The sequence below is a fragment of the Homalodisca vitripennis genome, chromosome 1, assembly GCF_021130785.1.
Source record: "Homalodisca vitripennis isolate AUS2020 chromosome 1, UT_GWSS_2.1, whole genome shotgun sequence".
In the NCBI taxonomy this organism is placed as follows: Eukaryota; Metazoa; Arthropoda; class Insecta; order Hemiptera; family Cicadellidae; genus Homalodisca; species Homalodisca vitripennis.
In genome coordinates, this window is record NC_060207.1 from 161,783,898 (window position 1) to 161,800,928 (window position 17,031).

Genomic DNA, 17,031 nt, shown 5'->3' on the forward strand with positions numbered 1-17,031 from the left:
TATTTTTAGTTGTTCTATATTTTGCCTTTCTAGTTTATTTAACCGTACACTTTTATTAAAATAAGCTGAAATATAAATACAATAAATGCATTACCGTTCATTCACTACATTACCAATGCATAATATGCAAATCATAAAGTAGTTTACAAATTGTGTTTTTTATTTTTGTAAGGCAATGGTGTGAAAATGTACGGCCGTCCTTCTTCGCCCTATGGTCTGCTACGTCACCACTAACCATCCGTCTAATACACAGAAGGTGACCGGCCATATACCCACTGAGAATTCTTAAATCTTAATTTATAGGTTATGAATTGAGTGAGTAGTAAGATGGCAAAAATATGTGACAGTGGAATTGTTTTATACTAACATATTTGAATAATTAAAAAAATGGCATATCTAAATAAACAAGATAAACTGTTTATATAGAAAAGCGTTTACACAAAGATAAATATAACAAATAGTTATTGAAAAAATTAAATAAACATTTGTAATACATTATTTTAAACTGTTCACAAAATGAAATCTAAATTTAGTACTTTTGATTTAGTGTGCAGTCTAACAGAACTACAAAGGTAGGTTTTAAATATCATTAGTTATTGTTGCTTGACTAGGCCTATATAGGTTAAACTAATCTTGTTGTATAGTATTTTTCAAAACTAAGTAACTTGGGAAAATGATTATAGACTTATCACTGACATTAGCTATTTTTTGAATTTATAATTTTTTCAGGCACATAGGATTGAGAGTTAATCAAGTGTATGACATTGACCAAAAAACATACCTCATAAAACTACAGTCAGAAGAGAAAGTTGTGCTTTTGATAGAGTCAGGCTGTAGAATTCATCAAACAGCATTTGAATGGCCCAAAAACCAAGCTCCATCAGGTTTTACCATGAAAGTAAGTTCCTACTGTAACCCTATCTTCAAATATTTTGTAGCGCTAATTGTAAGAACAAGTTTATACAGTCAAGAGTTAGTAATCTGCGGAATTCTGATTCGGTGTGCTTATAGAAAATGATGAAATATGCCAGTTAATGTTTTCAAAAATTGTGATGTAGATATAGGCTTATCTGCTCAACTATTATTTTGGCAACTCTGTCTTTAAGCATTTTTTTAAAAACAAACATTACCGTCTTATTTATACCATTAATTTATGTATGTGTTGGGAGGGGAAGGGAGTGGAGGAGTATAAAAATGTTTCTACTGTAAAACGGGTAAATATGAGATTAACCACTACATTATTAGAAAGTAATTCACTTCATTTGACTTATTGTGAAAATTACATGTCATTATGACAATTGGTTCTTGTTTTCTGCCTCTCAAAAGAAAGTGATATCGGCGAGAAGGAGGCCACTCTGTCGCTATCTGCTATTTGTTATTACGCAATACAAATAGGTTTAGATAAAAGGTTATCATAAATAAGAGAATGTATGAGTAGATATGAGGGAGCCAAATTAAACTTCCATTTTTTAATTTAGGGTAAAGTTTAGTTACTTGTATTGTTATACATGTGCTGTTTTTGAATTATGCAATAAAATAATAAAGAAATAGGCTATGTGTTTAAGCAATTAGTAGTTCACATTACTTTTTCCCAGTAGAAGAGCATTTTTGGTGTTTGTAAAGTACATGTTTCTGTTATAGTTTAACTCACTGTAATGAGTGAATAGCTGTATTTAATTTAGAATTGCTCATTTTTTATTGCAGATGAGAAAACATCTAAAAAACAAACGCTTGGAAGTTCTCCGACAACTGGGGATGGATCGGATAGTTGATATGCAGTTCGGGACTGGAGAGGCTGCTTACCATGTGATATTGGAGCTATACGATCGTGGAAACATCATCCTTACAGATTACGAACTTACTATCCTCAATGTTCTAAGGCCACACGTAGAAGGAGATAAAATAAAGTTAGCAACCAAATATAGTTCTCTGACTGTAGATTTTATTATGATTCGTTAATAGAATCTTCAAAAAATTCTGGATAATAAATATTTAAAATAGCAACCTAGATCAACAAAATTTGCTTTTGAATTTTGGCATGAAGGTCTTACTGATATAGGGTGATCACGGGTAGTCTGATGAACTGATTTATACAGAGTGATCACTATTTGCTCGTTGGTGTTACTTACACAGGATGATCGCTATATGCCTAATGATCTGATTTATTATATAGGATTATCACTATTTGTCTGATGATTAGACTTTATAGGGTGATCACAATTGGCTTGATAGCCTTATACCTTTTTTCAGCTAAGACTTTGTGATTTCATTTAGGGATTTTAACCTTAAACTTCAATAACATTAAATCTTCTTAAACTTAATGTTATGTCTTCTTAACTTAACATTAGTATTGACAATATTGTGTTGGTATTATTGATTGCTTAAATTCTAAATTCTCTTGGTTTAGGAGTGAGGTTATATCTTGATAATTATCAGGTCTGAGAACTGAGAAGTGAAATCTGCAAGACAAATTTCTGTAATTGAGATTTAGCTTATGACTGGTTAAGTTAATTTTTGTATTTTATTATTAGCCTATGATCAAAGTTTACCTTTCTTCTTCTTTGTTTCAATTTTATCCTCTTCACAAATTGAGTGATAGAATCTATGAGTCCTCTGTGAGAATACAAGGTAAAATTCTTAAGTTTCCCATCTTCCTTATTTCCCCTGCTTCAATCTCGTTAGGACTGGTTCTCTTGGGCGTACCCATCACTTCCCCTAATCTCTTCACTATTATCAGTCTGTCTCTGACATTGAAGGGAATGTTTCACAATGTTCATGATAGTGTACTGTGTGTTAATTAAGTCCTTGTGTAAAGAGAGCCTTACTCCTGTACATATTAGATAGTGCTTAGATGTAGTTACATGCATTTTCTATTGTAAAAGAATGTGCAATAATGTTCAGGTTAGGGAGAGAAATTTTAGATGATGACATTCCGGTAGTCTGTTAAGCAGTTAAACCTGAGACAATCGAACTTGAGGAAACCAAAATATTATCTGACCAGCATCTTTAAGGTTCTAAGATACTAAAAAAGCAGAGTATGTTCACGGATCTAATTAATCTTTAAATGAGTACAGTGCTGCTGACCTACATAATGTCTTGGAATCAATTGGATTGGGTATGTAACAAATGTCTTATACTATGGCACTTTCAGTAAAAGGGTGGTCTCTTCATGGAATGAATACCAGACGAAGCTCTCCTGCTAAAGGTAAAAGTCACAAAGGCAGAAAAAATGGCAACAATTTTTTGGGATTGTAGAAAGATACTGCTGATAGATTTCGAAGAAAGGAACAACTACAGTGAATGTAGAGTACTATGCAGTCCTACTTCACTTTTATCGCAATGCTATCACAGAGAAAAGACGAAGAAAGTTGATCAGAGTCTTCTTCACGACAATGCTCCTGTCCATACAGCATTGATTGCCTAGGTTGCTGTGAGTGACAGCAGGTTTCAAAATATTGATCATCCACTCTACAGTTCAGACCTCGCTCCGAGTGACCTGTACCTATTTTTCAAGTTAAAATCAAACTTTCTTAGGAGGAGATTTAACACAGATGAAGAGGTTTAAGCAACTATGGAGGAATATTTTGCAGGCAAGGAGGAAAACTTATTTTATCAAGGTATAGAAAAGTGTGCTTGAAGTGTGTAGAACTTGTAGGAGAATAAATTATTAAAAAATAGACTTTATTTTGTTTTCACATTTTCTTCTTTTGTAGGAAAAAAAAACGTTTGGACTTTACCTCATATACTGCAATAATAAGATTCTAATCTATGATTCTTGATGGTCATGTCTATCTTAAATGCCTTTTGACATCAATGTGTGACCTGACTGGTGTTTTTACTGGGAAATTGATATTTAAATAACAATAAAATAATATTCAGGTTAAACCAGTATTTTTTATAATTTGTAAAGATTGTAAGTTTACTGCCTAGGTAAATTTCAATTTGTTCAAAACAAATTTATAGATGTAGTTATGGAGGAAGGGTTGATTCAATCTGAACTCAAACTCGACTCCTGGAATCTGAAGTCATATTTGTCTAAAGAGACCCACATAAAGTCTGTGATGAAGAAGTTCAGAATTAACTCTACATTGTTTTGACATCAGAGGTACATAGACTACAAAATATAGTGTAATCTAGGTGCTGAGGTATTCTCATTGTCTCATCAGGATTACAGTTAGTCTCCCTTTAGACTTAGGATTTCTCCACACTGGTCTAAAGTAGTTTACTTGTTTTATATTACTGATAGGCAATGACTTAAACAAGTAGACCACATATAGTTTCTAGGACTTATAATAGATAAAAATTTAGCTTGGGATAAAAATGTAGATCATGTTATTGGGTTGAGACGAGTGCTTCCCGATCACAGCACGGGCTGCGGCAGCACCTTTTTTATTTACTACTTTTACGAATTCTTTTGTCACAACGAAACATCAAAGTTTCCCGGTATAAAAACAATACGCGACCGCACGACGAACAAACACACGCATTATTAAAAATTCCATGTTCTATTAAAAAGGAAATAATCTCATTTTGGTCAAAACATAAACTCTTAACATGCGAGAAAATACCCAACAAAACACTCCAACACACACAATTCACTACAATTCGTCAAGCTAGTGGATGGCTGATCCATGATTGTCACTCACTCACTCGATCCAAACTATAGTATATAATATCTTGTGAAGCACTGACTTCTGCCCACGAACGCTTATATTAACACATACACTATCAGTCCCCGCGACAGATAATATTTACAGATATCCAGACACAGCACACAAATAGAACATTAAAACATTATTAAAAACTTTCAGGAGGATGAGTAGAGTACATTGATAACGTCAAATTTGTAATTTGCCATGTTAACCTTTAACCTCATAATTGCCCTCGTTTTAATAGACATATCCATCAACACAATCTCGGATTTTACAAAAAGAAAACATATTACAGAGCTTTGAGATATTTACATAATTTACCAACAAAATGTATTGATCTGAAATTGAAACAAATCTGTTAAAATTTAAATAAAAGAAGTAAAGGATTATTTCACTAATTTGTTTCTATATTCTTTTGAGGAATATTTTAATACTAAAACCTATTAATCATTTGAAGAAGAATTTTAAGATACATTGTTAAGATGTAAGTTTTATTATTTAAATGAACTAATGTTACAATTTTTGTTTATATTTTAAATTAATATTAGTATTTAGTTTCATCTCGTACTTTGTACATATTATGGAATAAAGTGGTTTGACTGTGAATATGACTATAAAATTTAATTAAATAGAAAATTGATGAACATAGATTATTCATCCAGTAAATATATAGTTAATTACCATCAACAAAAATACCAATACTTTATTCAGCAATTTTTTATAAAATAAAAAGGAATTAATATCAATTTTATATGATTTCAGCAATTCAGTAAGTTAATACTCACACTATTTTTGGTGTGTATTTATAGTTATTTGTGAACTTATAAGACTGTGTACTTAAAGAGATTTAAAAATTTTGTTTCCCCTTTGGCAGGTTTGCTGTGAGGGAGAAGTACCCAGTGGACAGAGCCCATCCACGTGTACCACCTCCTAATGTTGATGACTTGCAACAAATATTCTCCAAGGCTAAACCGGGTGACTCACTCAAAAAGATATTAAACCCTCATTTAGGTATGAAAGTTATAAACCTAAACTATGTATATATTTTTTTAAGTTAGTCCTTTTAAAGGATTAGAGAAAATGATATGGTTTTTGTAGCCATTGCTATAATGACATAGAAATTGATAAGGGAACTTAATGTATTATATAAAGTTAAGAAGTTTGAAGTGGGTTACACTGAATTAATAAAAGGGTGTAGTTATCAACTAAGAAAGTTGGTATGATTTGAAAAGTCTACCACTCAATTACATGTACTTTTAACTATATATAACATAGCTTGAAGGATAGGACAGACACTGCTCATCCTGAAGTATAGGTTTGTAATCTTTATCACACTTTAATATGGTTGCGTTGCACTTAATACACAATTTTGAATATGTTGGTTGAGTGGTAGAGAGGGCTTGATAGCCTTAACTCTGCCTCTTTCATAATGGCATTTTTCATTTCAATATGGCAAACAACAGTGATAATTCTACTTCACATTGTTATTTTTTTTAATTGTGTGGATTCCAAATGTGATCTGATTCTGTTTAGGGCTGTATCATACATTTTGTAAACATACAGAAGATTAGGAGACAGCATAACCTGATAGTGTCATCATCAATGTAGGGCTTTGTGAAATCACTTGATGATAAATTATATCCTCAATCGGTAAACAGTGAGAATTACCAACTGAGATTGATGAAAATAGAACGACGATAGCCCTGGGATGGAAAAAAAGTATCCCCATTTAACAGTGAAGTAGTATCATGAGAGGGAGAGTGGAGAATTGTCGCTACATTAATGCACATGTTATTGTGACAACTAATTGAATAGACAACAAAATAAACAAATTATTTTGCCTTGTTTGTTTTCCAGGCAAAATAAACAAAACAATTCAGAACTCTCCAAGTCTGTTCAAAGGTTTTCTTGGCATAAATATCAATGCTGATTAAATTCATTGGGGAGTAGACTAATTTATGCATGATGTATGATTGTGATATGTTTTGTTTGTTTAAGAACCGAACGACAAGTATCCTTGATGACAGAAATAGCCACTACTCTGTGATGAACAATAAACTGGGCCAGATAAATGAAGCAGTTAGTAAAAACTGTCATTTTACAATATCCGGACTATCAGAATGTTTCTACATGCCATATTCCTAGGAATGTGTTGCATGAGGCAGTAATTGAAAAGTTAGTCTACCACAGGTTTGGTGGTTGTTGGTCTTGGTCTTACGAAGAACCGCAAAACTCATAAAATTAATGCATCTCTAGGCATTGTTTTGCATTATGGTAGGGAACAAGAAAGCCTACTGGACAAAATTGTGAACCTATGAAGTACATTTATTAGAAAATCCAAATCAGCATGTGTGAACAGTTTAATTAGTACTAACCAATCATTAGTGATATGTCAAAAGTAAATCTTAAAAAAAAAACATTCGGAACAAAGAATCAATGGATGAGATTTAAGAATAAAATTTGTTGTAAATTACCACTAATTAAAAGGCAGAAATGAGATTAATGTTCAATTCTAGCCATTGTAAAGACTCAATATTAGTGGTTTTATTTATAACAATAGACAACTAACTGAACTATAGTCATAGTCATAGTCATAGTCATAGATCTTTATTCAAAGCTGTAATATTATAAATACAGTCAGAATAGTGTCACAAATACAGATAGACTAATATCATCACAGATACAGGTTAAACTATCTAAAATCTTATGTTTACTTAACATAAATATTGTTAATTTAAACAACTAAAATCAACTCAATTTTTATTTTGTTTAATGGCCCAAGTCCTCAAAAAATTCTTCAAAAGAATAAAATGGTTGTGATATGAGATAATTTTTTAATTTATTTCTAAACGGATTGATTCCTTCAATTTTTTTTATGTCACTAGGAATGTATTGAATAAATCGTGTACCGGCGTATTCAGTTTTCTTTTTAAACAGCTCTAATTTATGATTTTCAAAAATTATACCACTCCTAGTATTATATCTATGAGTGATATAGGTAGGTATATTTTTAAATTTTGTGTAAGTTATTGTATCGTATATTTATTGACTGTAAACAGTTAAAATTCTTAATTGTGCAAATAAATGTTTAACGGTTGCTTGCCATGGTAAATTTAGAATTAACCGTATTGATTTTTTTTGTAGTATAAGAATTTTTTCAAGGTTTTTATTTGAAGTAGCTCCATATACACTGATCCCGTAGCTTATATGGGAATGTATTAAAGAAAAATAAATTTGTTTTAAAGTATCCTGGTTACAAAGGTTTGCCATTTGCCTAAGGGCATACAGGCCAGATGATGCTTTTTTTATTATGGTTTGTACATGTTGATTCCAGCTTAAATTTTGATCTATTATTAGACCTAGGAAACAAGTTTCCTCTACCTCCATTATATTTTGGTTATTTATCTTAATGTCATATTGAAAATTAAACTTCGATTGGTGTGTTTTAAAGGGTATAAAATGTGTTTTGCCGGGGTTAAGTAACAAATTTTTTTTAGTTAAAAAAGAGTTAATTTTATTCAAACAATTAAGAGATGATGTTTCAATTACCTTAGGATCCTTTCCTTTGACAATTACGTTTGCATCATCAGCGTATAAACACATTTTGTTGTCCTCTGCTACTGTAGAAAGTCCTGTTATATAGCAAATAAATAGTAAGGGACCCAAAATTGAACCTTGTGGTACACCATACTTTATGAGCTTTTTTTCGGATACAAAATTGATTTTGTCTTTATTTATTAAGTATGATAATTCAACGTATTGATTACGGTTACTGATGTAAGAGTGAAACCAATTTATTTCTTTATTTTTTAAGCCTAAATCTTCCAGAACATTTATAAGTTCGTCATGAATTACGCTGTCAAACGCTCTAGTCAAATCCATAAAAATTCCTAAAGGTCTGTTACCTTTATCTAATTCTTCTATTAAATTTTGCACAAATTCTACTGATGCAGTAATTGTTGACCTGCCTGGACGAAAACCATGTTGTTGATTATCAAGAAGATCATTTTCTGACAGATAATTTAACAGTTGTTCATTAACAACTTTCTCAAATATTTTAGAAAACGTCGATAATAATGATACTGGCCTGTAGCTCTCCGGCACCTGAGGATCTCCCTTTTTGTAAATAGGAATTACTTTAGCCATTTTCAGTTCATCTGGGAATTTACCAGATATTAGAGAAGAGTTTATTGTGTGTGTTAACGGTCTTAATAAATGCCTTATTACTTTTTTTATTATTACAATTGGTACTTCATCAAAACCAGTAGAATATTTATTATTAAATGAACTGACAATTTTTTTAACTTGCTGTTGTGTAACTTGACTGAATCGAAATACTTTAAAATTTGGATTCCAATCTCTATTACAATAATTTGAGGACCTAGGCACATCTTCATCACCATGGGATATCTGCTGATCCACAACATTGATGAAGAAGTTATTAAAAACATTGCAAATTCTACCTGGATTCAACAACAGTTTTTCTTTATCAAGCAACATAATGTTTTCTTTTAAATTCTTATTTTTACCAGTTTGCATATTAATTAACTTCCAGGTTGTTTTGTTAACGTTACTTGAACATTTTATTTTGTTATCAAAAAATCTTTTTTTAGCTTGAATAATTTTTAGTTTAAGATCACGTTTTTTAATTTTTAGCTGCTTTAAGTTATTATTTTGTTTGTTCTTTCTATATATCTTTTCTTGCTCAATTAAATCTGTTCTTTCGTTTTTAATCTCTTCTGTCACCCAATTGTTTTTGGATATGCAATTAGGTCTTAGACTAGATACTTTAGGGAAACAAATGTTAAAATAGTGCAAAAAAATAGAATGGAAAGTATGAAACTTGTCATTGACACCAGACATATAAACATCTATCCAACTTTCTGATCCTAAAAGTTTTAAGAAAGTTTCAATATTACTTTCGCTAAATTTTCTTGTTAATTCTCTATATTTCTTATGTTTATTGCTATCTGTATCATAAAAATTACCAACTTCCATCAATTGCCCGTCATGATCAGATACTGCTGTGATAATCCCCTCCACTTTTATATATTTTTTATCAATATTGGTTATAAAGTTGTCAATTGATGTTGCAGTTTCTTTACTAAATCTAGTAGGAAAATTAACTGCATAATACACTCCATGTTCAGTTAATATATTTCTAAAACTTTTTAAAGTCAGATTATTATTTAAAATATTTATATTGATGTCCCCAGCGATAATAATGTTACTAAAGTTATTGCAGAGAACATTCAGAAGTTGGTCCAGTTTTTCAAAAAAGTTATTGATTAGACTATTATTTGGAGATCTGTATAGGCAAACAATTACAACATCAACATTTGCAATGGTAATTTCTGAAACACAACATTCAAATTCCTTTTCAGTTATTAATTTGTCAATTGAAAATTTACTTATATTTTTACTTTTGATCCCATTTTTAGTTAACACCATAACCCCTCCTCGTGTAGTTTTAGAACGGCAAAAAAAAAGAACTTACTGAGTAATTACATACATTAAGCCGAGAAATTTCATTTTCTTTAAACTGTGCTCACTAAGAGCTACAACATCGGGATTCAATTCATCAAGAGCAATTTCTAAAAGGTCAATTCTCGTAGGTAGGTATTGTACATTTTGATGGAAGATGGTAATTTTTTTTACATTTTTCTAATTTACCAAGTTTTAACCTACATTGTTTTTGATCAATTCCTTTTCTAAAAAATTTTTCCGATGTACACTTGACATCGCTGCTTCAGGTGTAGAAGAGCCAAGTAAAGGGTCAATATCACTCAATTCACCAACCTCACTTGAAATATTGAGCACTGACTTCCTGAAACCAACAACACTTTCACTTGTCTCTTGAGGCATATTCAGGGCATCATCCTCCATATTCAAGCTGTCACCAGTTTCCACATCCCTAACTTGCTGGTCACTGCTGCGGTTTACAGCGGCAGATGCAGGCAGTGATGGAAAAGACCTTATCTCCATCATGTTAGGAACATCTGTCGGGCCATCTTTCCTCTCATTAAAAGACGTTGAAGGTTGTGAGAGAGACAAACAGCTGTTTAGGTCAGGTGTTGACGGTGGAGGTTTTAGCTCTTGACTTAAAGAAGACAAAATTAGCTGGCGTAAACAACTCACAAACTTCTCATGTGATAGTCCGTTTCGCAGCACCCCATATGGTTGTTCATTATGAGTGATAACAAAAACTTGTGCATTGGTTGTCAGACGAAATTCAACAAGCTTGTGAATAAAAAGATCAGGAGGCAGGCAGTCCCTAACACAACCCAAAGGCGAGCATATAAGTCTCTTAAGTCCTCTCTCTTTGAAGTCTTTGGTCATTTGGTTAAATGCGGAGATGTAGTCAGCTGCTGTAGGCTTTTTGTGATATTTAGCTTTAGTTACAAGTCCGTACACAACAGCTCCATCATCAATCTTTTGTAGAGTGAGCCGACTGTCGACCAGATTTGATGTTTCAGGTTTTCCAAACTTGTTCTTGAAAACAACTGCAACACCTGCACCCAAATGAAAATCTGCCAAGATGCAGTGGGCAAAACCTACTGTGTTGTCTTTTTGGTTTTCGTCGATGGCAAGACTCATATGTTTTTCTTGTACTACTATAGTACCTTCTTGTTGGTTGTTGGTAAAATAAGGTGTTGATGAAAGCAAAGAATTTAGAGTACTGTTTGGAGTGGTTGTGTGAGTTAAATCAATTTTTGGTTCATTCTCGACTACTTGAGGTGGATTATTAAATTTAGGTTCATTTTCAATTACTTGAGGTGGATTTGAAGTGGTTGCGGTTGAACAGAAATAATTTTTAATGTTTAAAAGTAAGTTGTGAACCATGTCAGATACGCTAACTTTTCCCTTTTTATTTAAATGTAGGCCATGAGCAGTGAAATAGTGGCGTGGAAGATCATCGAGGGGCAAAAGCTGCACGTTAGTGGAGGAATTCTTTACTAGGTTTCTTATTTCCAAGTTTATTTGTGAAACTTTTAGGTCTAGGCTCGGCTTGTCATGTCTCATGGGCAAACTACCCAGTACCAAGTTCGTGTGGCTAAGGTAGTTGGTGACAGTTTTAAGTTCTTCTACAATACGCTTTTCACCCATTACTTCTACATTGTTTGCTCCACCAATTACTAGGACACAATCTTTTTTTGTAAAGTTTTTACACATTGAATTTGCTTCCTCAACAACTCTATTGAGTCTTGCACCTGGGCGAACACAGGCAGAAACACTAACTGAGGTCTTTGCCTGTATGAGATGACTGAGCCCTTTTCCATGGCTATCCGCAAATATTAGAAGTTGACCTTTTTCAGGTTGGGGTACCTGTACAGCTGTTGGGTTTGGTTTTAATTTGTTTATAATAACTAATAACAGTTTAATTTTATATCCCACAATATAAAAACAATCTGGGATATAAAGTTGAAACCAATTTAGATGTCAGTAAAAGTAATTTTTATAAATTTTAGTTCACCAACTTTTCAGAGTATGGTCCAGCAGTGATTGACCACATGTTGCTCAAAGTGGGACTGCCCCATGGAGTGAAACTAGGGAAGGGATTCGACATCAGTCAGATGGACAAGCTGTGTGAGGCTCTACAAGAGGCAGAATCACTCCTAGACCAGGCTCTCACCCAACCGTCAAAGGTAATAATAATTCTACTATCATGTGATACATTTTATATTATGAGCAGCAGAGTAGTGTTGAACTAATTAATGTAGAATAAGCTTCATTAAAAACTTCAATTAACTAAATTTTTGTATTGCTGGAAAGCTTTACGGAATAACACCTGCAAAGTGCAAAACAGTACAACCTTGTTTATCTGGAATTGGGACAGGAAGTGATTAAGATAAATGAAAATCCAGAATAACTGAGAATATAGTAAGAACACAATAGATTATACGTAAAAAGAAATTAATTTTTTACAAATACACTAAAAGGGAGCCAATTTACTATTTCATTTTACAGATATTAATAACAGAGATATCAAATCACTGAACAAACAAAAAGAATGTTGTTTATTGTTTTGTGTCTACATTAGACGGGTGTATGGGTTGTTACACCTTTTAGGGAGTATTGGTCGAAGGGAAGGAAACCTCTTCCACCAGCGGAGCTTGAATGGTTTACAGACGACACTAAAACAAAAAGTGGCACAGGTGCTGAAATTTTGGGGGTGAGACCATGTAGGGAGCTGGTGGTCCCTATGGGTCCTTACCCCACAGTCTTTCAGGCAGAAGTCACAGTCATTATGGAGTATGCTCGTGAGAATCATCGTCTGCGGTATAGGAATAAGATGATCAGCATTTTCACAGATAGTCAGTCAGCACAGATGGCACTGGACTCTTGTGTGTTCAATTCCAAACTTGTCTGAGATTGCTTTCAAGTTGTTTCTTCCCTTACCAGAATCAACAATGTGACTGTGTGTTGGGTCATGAGGAGATCCCTGGGAAAGATATACATAATCTCAAAATGACTTCAAAAAATGTTTTCTCACCGGGGACCTGGTATTTGCCAAAATAAAGGGTTACCCACATTGGCCAGCAATTGTTAAGGAAACATTACTTAACGAAACAAAAACAAATGTCAAATATTATGTAGAATTCTTTGGGGATAAAAGACAGACCAAAGCTACAGGAAAAGACCTATTCTCTTACAAACAAAATAAAACACTGTATGGGGTACAAAAAGTTGATAATTTTAAAAATAAAAAATTCAACGCTGCTTTAAGAGAAGCTGAAGAAGCACATACAATCAGTGAGAGAGACACTCTTATAGCTGGTCCCTCTAATAGTATATGCAGCCAGAGAATAGAACCTGAAATCAAACTCGGTGAACTAAAAGAAAAAATATTAAACATTGACAACATTGAAGAAACTGACTTAGAGACTTCACTTTCACTTGCGGCAGAAGTTGGCAATGAACTTTTAACTGAAAACCACAAATTAAAACAGGACTTACTAAATGAAACCCTTATAAATTCCACTACCTCTGGACATGGAAGAGCTAAAAAACACTTCACAAATAAACTACCAAGGTCAACTTAAATAATTAGAGGACGAAAAGGAAATAATTATACACAAGTATAGCACAGTTTGGCAAAAACTAAACTATGTTGAAACCCAGTTATTAAAAGAAAAACAAATCCAAGCTGACCTTAGGGAACTATTTGAAGAACAAGACAGAGAGAAGGAAAACATAATTTGTAAACTCCTTAATGAAATTAAACAGCTCAAACAATATAAAAGCAAAAGTAGCCAAGATTTTGAACCTAAAGTACTAAAAAAAATGGAAACTCAAACTGCCGAGACACATGAGAATAGTTCAAGTTTTGTCCTCAAAGAACTAACTCACCTAAAGAGGAGACAAGAACAAACAGATGAATCCATCAAGACAATGGAAATGCAAATTCATCAGCTAAAAGTTCCTATATCTCTCAACAACCCTACCGACTCTCTCTACACTATTGACCCAGAGCTTAACAATACCTTAGACCAAGCACCGATCAACTTTTTGACCACAAATATGGAGAATAAAACTAACCAAATTACCCCAGGAATCAGCCAAACCTGTAGTCAAAAACTGTATTACAATGAATTCGACTGTCAGACAAACAGCAGACAAAAATCCATCCCAGACAAACGGAAGTATAAAAGACCACTGACATTTAGCAGAAAAGGGAAAAATATTTTCAGAGTATCTCTCCAAGTTGCAAAACGTGCAGCTAAAAATTACAGAAAAATAGAAAATCCCCACCTTTCAGCAACAACTCAAATAGCAAAGCCGTCCTTTACTGCAAAAATCCATGACAAAAATGAAGATATAGAAATCTTTTATGACAACTTTTACAAAATTATTAATACCCATCACACAAATAACTCAAACAGACAAGCCTCAGAAACACAACTCTGTTTCCCAAACATTCAACCAACTCCACAAGTAAACAGAAATATTTTAGGGTTGACAGAGAGACTAAAGCCCAAAACCTAAATTGCCGTTTCAAAATAATAGACAGGAAAAAGACAAGATCTGACAAGCAAAATAAACCCTCTTCTACAATATTTCACCAAAATACAGACAGAGTATCTAATCAAATTGACAAGCTAAATACACTTCTTAATGCAATTGAACCAGACATTGTAATTCTAACAGAGCATGGACAAAAAAAGGAGACATTAGACAACACAAGACTCTTAGGATACTCATTGGCAGCATACTGTAGGGAATTACACACCAAAGGAGGTGTAGCTCTTTATGTTAAAGAAGAACTAGAAAACAAAACTGAGATTGTTGACACACAAAACATTTGTGCCGAGATGCTCTGCGAAGTGGCAACATTAAAGATTAACCTAGGCAAGTCATCGTTCTATATCACAGGAGTTTATAGAACAGGAAATAACGTGGAAGAAGGCCTGGAGGTCATATCGGAAGCTCTTTAATGATGATTGAAGCAGAAAAACATCCAAGACTCCTCATCGGTGATATAAACATAGACTGCCTCAACAAGAAAAAGGACTCTAGCCAGCTGACTGACACATTAGCATCATTCAACATGTACAGAATTGACTTACCTCCAACCAGAATAACACCTACTTCGATGATCTCAATAGACAGTGTGTGTTCCAACCTCGGCTAAGAAGAGATCTATGTTGAAGTTTTAAATACCGGTATCTCTGACCACACAGGACAACTGTGTACAATATCCAGAAACAAAAACACATCCTCACCCAAAATGACTGTAGAGAGAAGAAAAATATGAGCAACAGAAACCTACTAAGGCTCAAAGAATTACTGAGGCAGCAAGAGTGGGAAGATATCTACAATACTGATGACACAAAAAAAACATACAACAAGTTTAATAATGTCCTAAACCAAGCTTTAAATCAATCCTGTCCAGTAATAAAATCAAGATATAGTAAGTGGAAAAATAATTACCTTTTGAATGACCCAACTGCTCTACTCCTAAGACAAAGATTTACATCAGCTCAAACTTTTTATAACACAACAGGTAGCGAGGATCACGAGAGGAATGCTGCATTACTAAAAAAAGACTATGACCTAAGACTCCGATACCTAAGACAAAAAGATACTGCATCTAGAATTGCTGAGTCTGACAATAAAACAAAGGCACTCTGGAATATCATAAACACAGAAAGAAAATAAAAAAATGAAAAGAATTTGCCTATTAAACTTGATACAGGAAATGAAGTTACTACTTACTAACCCAGTAATAATGGTGGACTACTCTTAGATTACTTAGACGTGAAACGGTCCTTGGATGCGCAGTGGACAGATGTCGCTGCGCGCATGCGCGGCCCGGCCCGCTCACCGAGCAGCGCTGTCAGTCAGTTCTATCTGCTCTACGAGTGAAGTGTCTATTAGCGTGACTAAAAACATACGTATCAGTTGTTACAATGGACAACGCAGGTGCTTCGGTTTCTAAAACTGTAAAAAACCTGTTATTCACAGTCAAGCACGTGAAATAATATACAACGTTTACAGTATATGCAGAAACAGTACCCCGGAATGTCAGGAAAACAGCTCAGACTAAAAGTGACAGATGCTTGTGGGAAATCATCAAGTACCATGTATAGAGTTTTAAAAGAAGGTGAAAATCCCCCGGGAGAAACAAAGAAATTCACCACTCCCAATAGAAAAAGACCAAGAAAAAAGGAAAAGAGTGATTTCAATGATTTTAATAAATGCTTACTAAGAAGAGTGATAAACGAGTTTCACGTAACAGAAGAGGAAAGGCCAACATTAAAGGGTATTTTAAGGGCAATGAAAGAAAGAATACAATATCAAGGGAGTGTATCTAGTTTAAGAAAAATTATTTTGTACCTAGGTTTCAAGTGGAAGAGGGCAGAAAATAATCGGAAACTCCTCGTAGAAAAGTCAGATATTCGGAATATGAGGTTAAATTATTTGAGGAAAATTCAAGAGTTTCGTGAAGCAGGGCATAACATTGTATATATGGATGAAACTTATTTTCACAGCTCTTCTGCGGTCTCCAAGACTTGGACAGAAAGTGAAACCAAAGGTTTAAAGAACCCAATAAGTAAAGGGAAACGGGTGATTGTTCTCCATGCTGGTAGTGAAGATTCATAAGTTTTTATTATTCATTAAAATATTTATTCATCGTAATATTTTATTTTGTTAACCAGCAATATCTTGGAGTCGTGTAATTTTAAGGGAGTACAATGCCTAGACACGCGCATCAGCCCAATGTCTGCAGTAGTGCTAGTAGCTGCCGGCCGCACCTGCCGTTCCGCTCCTCTTACCCACCCTTCTCCTCAAACTGCACACCCCTCTATGCGCGAACCGTTTCACGTCTGAGTAATCTATCTGTACCTAAATAATTTCTTTATTGATGCGGCTAAAA

At 33.7% G+C, this 17,031-nt stretch overlaps 1 protein-coding gene across 2 annotated transcripts in view; it reads left to right on the forward strand.

Annotated features, from left to right (window-relative positions):
• The first annotated feature begins 262 nt into the window (after positions 1 to 262).
• LOC124352656 (nuclear export mediator factor NEMF homolog) overlaps positions 263 to 17,031 on the forward strand; it is a 54,966-nt gene continuing 38,197 nt past the window's right edge. The window contains exons 1-5 of one of the 2 annotated variants that reach the window (XM_046802223.1): positions 263 to 572; positions 730 to 898; positions 1,705 to 1,907; positions 5,527 to 5,663; positions 12,138 to 12,298. In XM_046802223.1, the coding sequence (XP_046658179.1) occupies positions 517 to 572; positions 730 to 898; positions 1,705 to 1,907; positions 5,527 to 5,663; positions 12,138 to 12,298 (726 nt within the window). In that variant the 5' untranslated portion in view covers positions 263 to 516. The remainder of the gene's footprint in view (positions 573 to 729; positions 899 to 1,704; positions 1,908 to 5,526; positions 5,664 to 12,137; positions 12,299 to 17,031) is intronic. The other variant, XM_046802222.1, reaches the window with a different exon arrangement.